Source organism: Trachymyrmex cornetzi, unplaced genomic scaffold (assembly GCF_001594075.2).
Source record: "Trachymyrmex cornetzi isolate Tcor2-1 unplaced genomic scaffold, Tcor1.1 scaffold159, whole genome shotgun sequence".
Taxonomy (NCBI): Eukaryota; Metazoa; Arthropoda; class Insecta; order Hymenoptera; family Formicidae; genus Trachymyrmex; species Trachymyrmex cornetzi.
Genome location: NW_017296190.1, coordinates 5397 through 17961, shown reverse-complemented (window position 1 = coordinate 17961; position 12565 = coordinate 5397). Strand labels below are relative to the sequence as shown.

At 42.2% G+C, this 12565-nt stretch overlaps 2 protein-coding genes across 2 annotated transcripts; both read right to left on the bottom strand.

Moving 5' to 3' along the window:
- Positions 1-3087: 3087 nt before the first annotated feature.
- LOC108758536 (uncharacterized protein F54H12.2-like) lies at positions 3088-5975 on the bottom strand. Its single transcript, XM_018503540.1, has 2 exons — positions 5755-5975; positions 3088-3463 (listed from the first exon to the last, which is right to left on the bottom strand). Exons 1-2 carry the CDS (start codon positions 5973-5975, stop codon positions 3088-3090), a joined length of 597 nt encoding a protein of 198 aa, XP_018359042.1.
- A 4647-nt stretch (positions 5976-10622) lies between these two features.
- LOC108758535 (uncharacterized) lies at positions 10623-12077 on the bottom strand. Its single transcript, XM_018503539.1, has one exon. It carries the CDS (start codon positions 12075-12077, stop codon positions 10623-10625), a length of 1455 nt encoding a protein of 484 aa, XP_018359041.1.
- Between the last annotated feature and the right edge of the window lie 488 nt (positions 12078-12565).

The following is a 12565-nucleotide window of genomic DNA, read 5'->3' as shown; positions in this document are numbered from 1 at the left end:
ATAAGTATTGACATCTTGAAGCATTTCATTTACCTTGGAAATGTACATTTGTCTATCCAATGCTACTGTCACATCCCCCATCCGCACGAGTAAAAATCACCCTATCGTTCATATCCCTTAAAAAAACCCTAGTATCTTTCGCTAACTGTAACAAACTCCTATCTACTTCGGTGCAATGTAAGGAACAAGAAGCTAAGTTATTTAACACAGGAAGTGAGTGGTTCGAGATCGAAATCCGCTCATCTATAGGCAATTTATAAATATTAATTAATATTAAGGTGTAACGGCCTATTACGGTTGGAGCTGGATCTTCGTTGCTTTAAATAATTCAATTTTGAATTACTAATATATACTATATATGTACTTGCATATATACCATATTGTAGTCTTTTTCAAACTGCGCGCCGAATTTTTTCCGGACTAAATAAACGCAATTAAAACTACTCTAGTAATTGCGAATTAAATTGACAAACAATTTAATAATTTGATGCTACCATCAAGCATCATATATTATAAAGATGTTAATCTATAAAAACTATTAATAAATTTATTGCGAAAAATATTACCTCGGCCGGGACTTGAACCCGGATCTCTTGTAAACCGTACGAGCGTCCTGAGCCATTAGAACACTACCGAGGCCTTTCGCCGTTTACGACACAACGTAGCACAAGCCTAGCACAATTTTGATTTTTTTTGTTTTTCAAAATGGCGGTGCTAACTTCACAGACATTCAAAACAAACCCCCACCACTCCACCCCTGGCGTCAAAATAAACCCCCTCTTCCCCCCCTAAACGTCAAAACAAATCCCCTTCCACTCTCTCCTAGACGACTAGAGGGGCCTGTCTGGAAAAAGGGAGCGCTCTGATTGGTTGGTGACGCGAGGGTGGAGTAATGAGGTAATTAAATGGCGCGTTTCGATTGGTTCTCTCGATGGCTGCCCGTGCTACGATTGGTGAGAGAGAGGGCACGTTGAGTGAGAGAGAGAGGGCACGTTGAGTGAGAGAGAGAATGAAAGTGAAAATGAAAAACCGCCAAATCCGAGAAAATGGCGGAGGTGGAGAAAATAGGTCCCCGAAACAGTTTTTTGCCAGGGGGGGAAAAAGGGGGAAAGGTTCAAGCTTCGGAGAGGAATGCGGGTATGATTTATGGCCCTTCGTTTTTCTCGCGTCCTGGTTAGACGCAATGAAGAGAGTCTTCCTTTATCGCTTATTTATTTTTCTATTATTTAACGCTGTGCGACCGATTTTTTGTCTGGAAGGACAGGAGGAAAACAGCAATGGGCAAGTTCGTGCCTGTTTGTAACAAAGCTGGGATGATTTACTCGTTTTAGATAAATTCTATTTTTGCCTTTTATGTTAGCGTTAGTCTTATTTCGAAAAATGACAAAAGTTTTTATTAATTTAGTTCTCACAAAAAATATGATAAAAGAAGATGTCGGTTGGAAGGGAACGAGAAAATGATTAGGAAAATAATAGACGTGGCGTACATCGACAAAATTGAAAAGAAGATGTTTATTGATAAAATAACGTTGTTACATAAAATAGTTCTTTCGCGAGAATAATCGTTTATTTTATATTTTACTTTTTAAAAGAGCAGACGATTGAACATAACGGCATACAGCATGAGAATTAATTGTTTTACGTTTACAACGAAGAAAAAATTTATGAAATAACTGTGCAATCAATCGATCATTGCGTTTACAATCAGGGTAAACAGACTAAGAAACTGGCTAAGATTATAACCATTACACATAAAATATACAACAGTATTGTCCGCAAGTTTGAGAAAGTATTCCTTGCAGCGTCGTCGTGTTCCAGCGATACGTGGTGGAGTTTCGGCGAAGTCGTAAGAGGAATCTTGAGTCCAAGGGCGGCAAACCGTAGCTATCGAAATATGTTCTTGTACCGCATTCATTGATGTAGAAGGCGACCCAGTGCTGGCCAGGTCGATCGTGATCGTCTGTGTTAGCGACAATGGCAGTCGACTTCGTCCACATCCTCGGCAGTCGGTCGGCAGAATAGACCCCTGCATGTCGAACACTGAGTTGATGTAAGGCGTTTAAAACTTCCAGTGATTTCATTTTTCGGCGTAGGTGAGCGTGAGAGAGGAAATGTATGCGTAAATTCAGAATTTACCTCTTTTGCCAGTACGTGCGTTGTCGAGATCTCAAAAATACTAGACGTTTGCGAAACGCTAGTGTTAGCTTTATCTCTATCAGTCGAGTCGAATTTTGGAAGATCTTTTTTCTCTTCGGCTGTCGCTTATTCGTCCTCGCTTTAGTTCGCTTTTTCTGTCACGACATTTTTCCTCTACGCCTCGATGTTGCGAAATATATCGTTTTTCTGATTTTTAAATTTAATTGAAAAAATTCCGCTGTTTGTTTTTTCGCTCTTGACGTCGCTTTCGCTGCAATTTTCTGAAGGAAGACTATCGTAGCTCGAATTGCTGCTATTTCGTATAGCTAGCCAACATTTCAATTTGTAAGCGTTGCGTAAGGCGCAATGTGATTCAACGTTGGTTCGAAATCCGTGGTGCTTGAAACGTTGTCCGCAACCTCCGAAATCTAGCAGATTTTTGAAAGCCGGAGAAATTCCTTCCAGATTATATACGTTTCTGGAGAGTAAATTACTCAGATAACGTAACTTCTCTTGTCCAATGGTATAGATGTAGCGTGCGTGTCGTGTAATAGCTCGCAAATGTATCGTGAAGTATGTAGGATTAATGTCTCCGTCGAACCATTGATTTCGTGATAATTTCGTGTAAGCTAGTTGTTTTCTCGTCTTGCTCTCTCGGATAACTCTCCAAATGGATATGGTGGCCTCATATTCCAGTGCCCGGTGATCGTCGCATTAATCGCAAGAACCGCGATTTCTTTCGGAATAAAGTTGTCTTCGACATCGCGAAAACCTTGTATGTCTATGACTATATCCATTATATATTCGAATTTTCGCTACTCTTTTTATATCACGAAACGTCAGCGTCGGTGTCACGAACAAGACTGAAGCTTTTTTCGTCATCTCACGCGGAATTAGATTAGAAATAATGTGTAGTAGGGGGAAAATATTTTTCTCACGAAAAGTATAGAGCTAACCGGAATAGTCGACAATGACTTGACGGGAGGAATCGATTTCTAAAACGTTATCGAACTCTGCATAGACGATACACTTAATAATCACGGAAAGAGCTTTTTCGAATCTCACTTCTAATCGTAAGCTTCCATGTTCCACAAGATTCCAATGTCCTGCACAATTAGCGGATAGATCCGGAGTAAGATCAAAAGCGAAAAGAGTGTAGCCATTGGCGTAATTGTCTCTGCTTATAGAATTACCCTCGTTCAGAAAGTGAATGTCAGTTCCCGAGAATATTGTGTGATAAGCTTCAACGTAGAGCGGCTCGTCTTTTGACTGTAACGGCCTACTGGGAATTTGCATGCCATCGGCGTACAACGAAAAGAAATTTATTCTGTAATTTTTGAAATTAAACGGATTAAATTTTCTATCACCCCCCCCCCCCCCCCTGTTAAATGCCTTGTTATCGATAAAGCCAACTATTATTCATTTCGGCAGCTGTCCGAGTATTGCATTGTCTATCGATTTCCCCACGACGCCAGCGTGTATCGTGAATGTTTTAACTTCGACTCTCGTAAGGGCATACTTGGCGGTAGTTTTACTCAGCATTCTAGCGTGTGCGAGTAGCACACCCGGACTTATTTTTGCTCTTCTTACGAGTAAACTGTCATCGAGAATACGTATTTTTGACATCGTTCTAGTCTCCATTAGGCAAAATGAATTTTTCGAGCGTACGAGTTTCATTCTAACTTCCACTCCGTTAATTAAAAATTTATCTTTATTGAAAACGTCGCAGTGAAGGTGACCTACGAAATCTAGCGCACGATTTCCTTGAATGTATTTCGCGCGTCTCTCGAGTGCCGTATTTGGATTTGACGAGTCTAACATGTCGTCCATGTAGCCGGGAATCTCCGCGTCCCATAAGCAAGAGGTTAGATGGGAAGTTTTTGCGAGTGAAGCATAATTTAACGCCTCGATGTACGCGCGGTAAGCGTAAGAATTGTGTGGTGGCGACACGAGTTTTGATTGAAATATACGTCGATTTGGTTGAACATGGAATGCAGTAAATGATTTACGGGTTCTACTTTTGCCACGTCGGCGGCTGCGACCGATGTGCTCTTCCGCGTTCGCTTTCTACGCGTATGCGAAGGCTCAACATGGTGTGAGTGAGATCCAGATAGTCTTCTCCATGGTCGGGTATGACGAATTCTATGGGTGAGTCGTCCGTGAGCGAAGTTACGGGCTTATAATAAATCCATTGCGAACTCTCGATGCTGGTTTGCGTAGGTGGTAGAGAGAAGAAATCGAGTTCGCTCTTTATACACTCGCTTGAGTGGGTATGAAGAAAGGACATGCTTTTTCTCCAGTCACGAATTCCTATCTCAATTAAGAGAATATGTCGGATACGTCGCGTTTCTTGACTCGATGTTTCCTAGTGGATGGTTTTTTGGTTTTTCTTCCTGCAACGCGAATTTTTTTTTCTTCTTCGTCACTTTTTTGCTCTTCTTCCCTGTGCTACTCCTCGATGATTTTCTTTTGACTGCCCGACGTCGTTTACGAAGCGCGATACGACTATTCCGACCTCCGAATAGAAAGTGAAGTGATGCGGACTTTGCGGATATTTTATATCCCGACCCCCTCATCAGGGAACTTATATTTTCTTTGGCTTTTCTCTTCAGATTACACCTAGATTCCGCGAGACGACTTTTGACCGCTTCCTTCAACGGCTTATTATTTTCGATGTCTTCTATTAAGTTAATTCCCGCACGTAAAGCTTCTTTTCCGACAGCACGTGTACCTTTACCTAGGTAAGGTAATATTTTTCTGAATAGTCCACCGAGAAAGCTTCCGATTCCATGTCCGCTTTGGTAGGGCGAACCGACGAAAACACGTGGAATTCCACGTCGGCTACCGATGTCCCGCGTATCAAAATACTCCTCATACTCCATAGCTAGTTTCTAACTAAAGACTGTCGCTATACCGACACGCTCGCATATACGAAAGAAAGTTATTGCTTACGTTTAAAGTGCAGAGTCACTGTCAGCGTTCCGAATTCAAATGGAATTTTTTTTCCAAGATGATCTCTTATATCTATTTCGATCATTCTAAAATTTCTTCGTCGCAATGGGATATAATTTGAAAATGAGAAATGCTTCACCAAATTTGCACCAAATGCGTAATTATGGCTGCGTATCTCGACCGGAACTATCCTGAGAAGTGGAGTACGTACATCACCTGTTATATAAGGCTTACAAATATCGCAATAAACGAACATTTTATCTGGGATACCGCGCCACAAACTATAGGGTTCGTTACTCCAATAACCGTCTGCAAGTCGTTCTCCCGTCTCCTTATCAAATTCGTTAGTAAGAAAAGCTTTATCTTCTGTTTCATTGGAATTAGGTTTACGTATCGCGAGCTTAGAATAAAATGGGTGATTTGCGGAAAGTGCTGATGAGAAATCTAGTATTCTTAGAAGATTATCGGAAAAGTTTATATGCTGTAGCATTTTGCACTTTTCAACGCAGTTATTACTTATCAAGACTTTGCCGCCAGACGCTTTTTTCAGTTCAAAATAAAAATGCGATTCGGCAAGTTTACACGTGGTATTAATCGCATCAATAAGATCATAGATATCGCTGTAAATACCATTTGGAAATGTACCTTCTTTCGCCGTAAACGCACCTTTCGTCAGGTTTAATATCGACGAATCTGATCACATTTTTGTTATGACGTATGTGTAAAAAGGTACAGGGAAATTGAATCTCGGTTATCGCAACCTCCAATTGTCCGTGTAACACGATAGAATGAGGTAATTCCGTGATGAAGGACGAAGTTGTATTATCCGGAAAATGACGCATACTGCTGTTACTCGGGAATACCAGAAGAAATTGTTCCTCCTCCATCGTGAAGAGAAATTAAACTCGAAGCCGGTATCCAACTATCAAACTTACTGGGATAACCGCGCCAACTAACAAGCACTTGCTTATAAGCTCCTCGTCCTCTACTCTTTATCACGCGATTGACGATAAACTGTTCTTCCTCTACGTTTTTCTCAACTCGAGCTAATTCTTGCTCATAAAAAATATCGTCTATGACTTCGCCTGCTAAATCTCGCAGTTCGTACATGTGAGGGTTTCACCAATCGAGAACACAGTAAATTTGAAATATCTCCTCGCTCCTCTTAGCCTCGTATCCTGTATCGAAAGCACTTTCACTCTACTGATACGAACGTGATACGACGCGATATTTAACCTGTTGCACCTGTTTCTTTAACGTTTCGTTTTTCCAACGACGAGCTATATTTTCACGAGCGATACGTGCGTTTTCTCTCGTTACTACCGCAGGTTGCATTCTCGTGGACGAGTGACGCGTGTGATTGTAAGCGTGTACAATGTCCTGCAGAACATCGATGTAGCATCGCGTATTTTTATGCGTAAAATAACGCCACATTCGTTCCTTCAGTGTTCTGTTGAAGCGCTCGACGATGGCCGCTTTGACGTCTGGATTGCGCGTTACCCGAAAACGAATGTTTTCTTTAAGAAATTTCTGCATTGATTGCGCGACAAATTCTTTATTCTTGTCCGTTTGCAGGTACACGGGTACTCGTCCTTCGCTTTTCGCTAGTACGCGTTGAAAAGCTTTTATCGCGCAGTTACTCGTTTTGTCGCTTAACGGTTCTATCCATACGTATTTACTTAGTACATCGATAATCACTAACAGATAGGAATAACCGTCGTTGTAACTTTTTAGATTTCGGAGTTCGAACAAATCTGCCTCCCACACATCGTCGATGTTTGTTACGTTGTAATGCAATCGTGGAAATTTTCTACGCAATGGTCGGTGCAACGTGTACGCGTCTTGCAATTCGGGCCAGCGCACGACTTCTCCCCGTGAGAAATTCGGTTTAACAGCACGAGTTTGATTATCCACCGCCGAATAACCCGCGTTATGCGACGGATCGTAGTAAAATTTTTCAAACGCCATTGTATTATCCTAGTTTTTTCCAACCGAGAAACCGATTTTTTCCCGTTTGTAGAGATGTGGGGGTATCAGTTTTTCGTGTACGAGAAAGAATCATCGAACTTTCCTCGTCTGCTTCTTGTTCATAATTTTTGCGTTTTTCTCTTTTCTCTCGATACAATCGGCGTGGAACTTGCGCTTTCGATATAAAAGGCGTGAAACTCGCCCGAAATCGAAGTTTTACGCTGTTTACACTAACACCGTGCGAGGACAATAATCTTTTATTTCTCACCAGCGCAGAAAGTATGTTGAACGCACGGAGTAATCGCGCGAACTGATTTCTACCTACTGCTTTCACAGTTTTTCTCTCGCTCATCGCGTTGTTTATCAAGTGATATTCGAGTCTTTCACGACGTTGTCATATATAGTCACGATTCCGTGCTCGTTCCAACTAATTCTATCAGGCATAGCATTTCGAATTAAATGTTTCATCAGTAAGTGTGCATGCTTACGATAAGATTTCGGTACGCTTTCCACTATTTCCTCAATGCTTTTCATCGCATGATTATTCCTCGCACGATTATGCTCGCTCGAAATTTCAAAATTTTTCGTAATAATACCGATGTTACTGACGGAATGTGCTGGCGGTATATCGGATGTTTACGTGAAATCATGAAAAACGACGTCATCGTTCGTCGTCTCGTTATCAGCGGAGCCATCTCATGTAGCGTTGTCTTCTGCATTTTCGTTTTCGCTGCGGGCGTCATTCTGCCTTCGCGTTTCTTGGATAAATCGTAGGTATCGCCATAATGCCTCTCTGTACATTTTCCATCTCTCACTTTCGTCGCGTGGCCAGTCAGAATTAAGAATACGATCCATCTCCGCATCGAGTCGTGTTAGATGACTCCGGGAGTTTGTGCTATTAGTGCTCGCTGTGTTATCCGAATTTTGCAGTACTGCGATTTCTTTTGACTCTCCGTCAGCGAATGATGTCGGATTCTGACGTAGCTGCAACATCAGCTCGAGAGATTTTCCGTCGAAATTAAAATCATTTTTTTGGCTCTCTCCATAACGTTTTATCACACTATTTCATTCCTTCGATAATTAGCGATAATAAAGTCAATAATATAGGCCCGATAATATAAGGTAAAAACCCGCCTCGCTGCACCAACAGCTTTCTTTTATCCTTCCAATTACCACGTTTTGCGATACGACGCAGAGGCGTTTTGAATTTGGTTAGCTGATTTTTTTCACAACGTTCGAGCGAGACCTTTGAGTGTATTAAAAACACATTCGCAGATACAACGAATAAGTTTTTCGTCCGCGGCGCGTAGGAAGGTTGTGCGTTGATTTTTGTTCAGATGTTAGGCGTCGTCTACAATACACGGAGTAAGAAGTAAGAGTAAGAAATTGACCAATCACAGTCGATTATTCTTCTCACATTTGACTGTGATTGGTCAATTTCTTACTCTTACTTCTTACTCTGTGTATTGTAGACGGGCCTTTAGAGGAAGACAGATGCCGCGAGAAGACAGGCGTTTCTTTTACCGATCGAATGTGTGGCGATTTTCGTCGCACTGCGTAATTTCTTGTCACTCGTCTTCATCGCGAGAAAAACATACGACTGACTGGTACTATCATACGTGCTCGTCTTTTATACGAATCCGTTCGAAAATGATCTACGTGATACACGTAGACGTAATGAGTCGTATCTTCGGGAAAAATACACGCTCGAAATCGATACTCGTCCGGGGTTGATTGTTTCAGATCGAGCAGCAAATAGTCGTGAGGCCTCGACGTAGCGTCGTAGTATGCCTTTTCTAGAAATTTCGGATCGTCGGGATATACTTGGCGCGCTAAATGACGATTTGAGCGCAATCACGTGGATTTTTAGAAACTACGATATAATTCGCATTGAGAGATATATCACGCTGTCCACGACTCTGATGGAAGAGATTCTGCGAGATAAGAATAACGCTGAGATTCTTGTGATGACTGCCTTTAGTAAAAAGATCAACGATTGCTTCGCTCGACGACGATTCTCTCATAAGATCATCGATTATCTCCAATTTTGGAGAAAACGGATCGTTCGAGTAATCTTCCGGACGAGGTAAACCCTCGCGAAATTCAATTGTATTCTTCTTTATCGCCGCTTTACCGCTGTCGCTTGCCCTGCTTTATTCTTCGTTCACTTTTACACAAGAGTCGAATTGTAACTGACGATAGGTTTCTTGCTACTCCGCGTAATAAAATAAAACTCTCTTAAAATTCACGTCGGACATGAGTGGCAAATGTCGGAGAAAACTCTTTACGAAAATCGTTTTCCCGCAACCGGTTGGCCCGCACATGATCGAAATCCAGGGATGTTTCCAGCGTCCATTTTGCGAAATGATCAATTCGATTTCTCGTGCGTGACTTCAAAAGTAAAAAGAAAAACGGAGCTTAATAATCATGAGAATATGCAAAAAGAAACAAAATTTAAGGAGTGGAGGGGGGAAATAAGCTGACCCACGCGGCGGTGGGGCCCCCTCGCGGCGGGGGTGAGCTTACATCCGCGCGGTCCCGTTAGCGAAGAGCACCACACGGACAAAGAGCTGACCTCGTCGCGGTGCGACGCATACAAGCTTAATTTCCGCGTCAATGCTCACGAATAGCGTACAATTTCGTCGCCAAGCGCGAACGTCACCCCGGAATTGCATCATAGACGAGGAGCTTATACGCGATGTCATTCAGGGAAAACTTACGTCGAAAAAAGAAAAGTGTTAGTAGGGAGGAGATTAAGAGACAAAAAAACCTTTTTCCGTTTTCAAGTATTAGATCATTTTTATTTATTATTCGTTACTTGATTTAAAAAGGGAAAAGGAAAATAGAGAATATTAGGTTTTAAATTTTATTTAATATTTAAATATATTTTACTTAGACTTATAATCATAATTATAAATTACAAACACAATATGTACATTTTATATTTATCCACTTAATAATAAAGTTAATAAAAATGGTTTTACAAAAAAAATATTGACATTTTATCTTACTTAGCTGACATTAATATTTTTACATTCTTCTTATATACCATACTTAAACTATAATAAGCGTTTGGGGCCGAAAAACTCGTTAATGTTTCAAACTTAAAAATAAGAGAGAGAACCGATTCGAATAAGAAGAAGAAGAAGAAGAAGATGAAAATGTTATTCGCTCACGAAACCGGGAAGAGAATAACAAGAATAACGGTTATTGATAAATCTTCGTTTTACCAATACAGGTGCGCACGTTTTTGTTTCATTTTGCGTTATAATCTCGTGAAACGCTGTGCGCCGGATTGGGGTAAAACGCAGATTTATATTACGCCACGATGTTTCTTCCTCTTCTTCATCTTCTTCTTCTTCTTCTTCTACTCTGTACCTTTCTCTCTCATTTTCTATTATTAATCTCCTGATACTATCGAAATTTATCCTAAGCGAGTTCTTATAATTAAGCGTTATTCCTTTTACTTTACTAATTTCGTGCAGGCGATCTTCCGGTGTGCGAACAACGTACGCATAGAATTTCGGGCCAGCCGACACGTACGACTCGATATAACTACCGCGGCCCTAGCTCTCGAGTTCGTCGGTCATATCCCCCAAAAAATTGCCCGTACGTGGCTCGTACTCGTTCGGATTGCCTGTACTTATATATATACAGGAATCTGTATCATAATACAATACTCGCCTATTCAATAATTCTAAATGTTCGTATAATTTCAGCCGCGCCAGCGCCGTCGTGAATGCCGCGATCACGACGTTGGTCTGCGGAGAAGCTACGACCGCTTCTTTTCGCAATCTCCACGAGACATATATTACCTCGTCGTTGACGGGTAATATATCGGTTATTTCGTGTTCTGGACTCGTGAGCAAAGCTGCCAATCGCTGGTAATTTTTCACGATCTCGGTGTTAGGCAAATTGGATCGTTGACCGAATTTTCCCCAAAAGGAATTTAAGCAGAGCTTTGCAACCGAACGTAGACCTGGATTTTGAGCGATGTTATTTTTATCGAGAACGATACCCTCGGTTTCCTCGTATTCCCGAAGATATCGCTCCTTAGCTTCGTCATTCACGCATTCGTTCGGCCATCCGCTAGCTTCCTGCTTCAATTGCAAAAAACTATTGATATATCCGGTAAACAATCCACCCTGCCCCGTATCGGGATCATATCGCGTGACCTCGTATTGCCAAATTTCGCTCACTTTCGACACGCGATAACCTTTCTCGACGGCTTTGCGTAATTCACAGGATACCCAGGTACCCTCGAATTCACGCTCGGCGAGACTGTGAGTACATTCAGCTTGCGAGAACGTTTCGCAGCAACTTCGACACAGCGCGAACAACAATTTGTCACGTATGCGATACGGGAGTACCGGATGAAAGAGATCGCGCGGAGGGAGTATTTTACAATGAATGAGTTCTTCGAGCGAGTTGAAATCGAAATCCGGAGCTACGCCGATTAACTTGGAACATTCCTCTCCGATGTATATCTTTGGGTGACTGATCGGAAAAGCACCCGTTTTCAGTACATAGGGATACAGAGAGCATACGTCTATGTAACGTATTTTCTCCGTTCCCGCAACATCGCATCGGGTTGCTATATTCCCCGTTTGGCCACCGAAAAATGCATTACGCGGATCGAGAGGTGAGTTCTTTATTATCTGAGCATTTTCAAGAAAATCGCACATCTCATTATTCTGACGTATTTCCCGGTCGAAATCGCACTCCCATTTCTCCATCACCAGGTATCCCCGTCGTCGAAGATGCCATGTCGCTGCGAGAATTCGCTCATAGCGCGCGTCGATCGTATCGCCATGATCGGTGGAAGAATTGAGTTTTCTTTCGCGATTTATTCGGAAGCAGGATGGACACCCATGCCAAAAGCATCCGTGAAATTGTAACACGTAACGTCGCGTCTCGTTCTCCGAATCAGTTTCGTAATATCCATCGACGGGCGTACTGGCAATCCGAAACTCGCTCACTTGCCCCGCGTGGCTTATCCGTTGATTGAGCTCACGCTCCATCCACACCAACTACTGCACGGCTTTGCGCGAGTGATTATCTCTATATTTGTATCCGCCCGCTGGAATGACTCCTATTTCTTCCCCGCGTAAAAAGTTTCTGCGAAAAACTTTCATACACGTAGAAGCGATAGTTGTGCATTCCACGAACGGACACACGCTCCTGCGTTCAAGAAAAATTTTCCTGAAAGCCAAGCACGCCCGTCGAAGGATATCTACGTCGTTATGACAATATTTGACTATTTCGCGTTGAAAATCAAAAATAAAGCAGAATTGTGTCATATCGTCGTGCCATTTTATAAAATTCTCGCGTTCCTCGGGTTTCATTTGTTCGGGCGAATAATACCGTGCGCTAGATATTGGTCCGATATATGCTTGATAGTAGGAATACTATGGGGATTCTAACTCAGGTCCACTGAGGGGAGCGCGGGGTGCGGGGAATACTCGTAGGCGAGGGGAAGCGTAGCGCGGGGATTCTTCGGTGGTGGGGG

Bases quoted from the DNA above. Each gene is read 5' to 3' on its own strand.
- LOC108758536 (XM_018503540.1), bottom strand. From the start codon at position 5,975: ATGGAGGAGGAACAATTTCTTCTGGTATTCCCGAGTAACAGCAGTATG. The intron at 3,464-5,754 runs GTGCGTTTACGG...CAAAAATTACAG, and splicing joins GATATTAAACCTGACGAAAG to AATAAATTTCTTTTCGTTGT.
- LOC108758535 (XM_018503539.1), bottom strand. From the start codon at position 12,077: ATGGAGCGTGAGCTCAATCAACGGATAAGCCACGCGGGGCAAGTGAGC.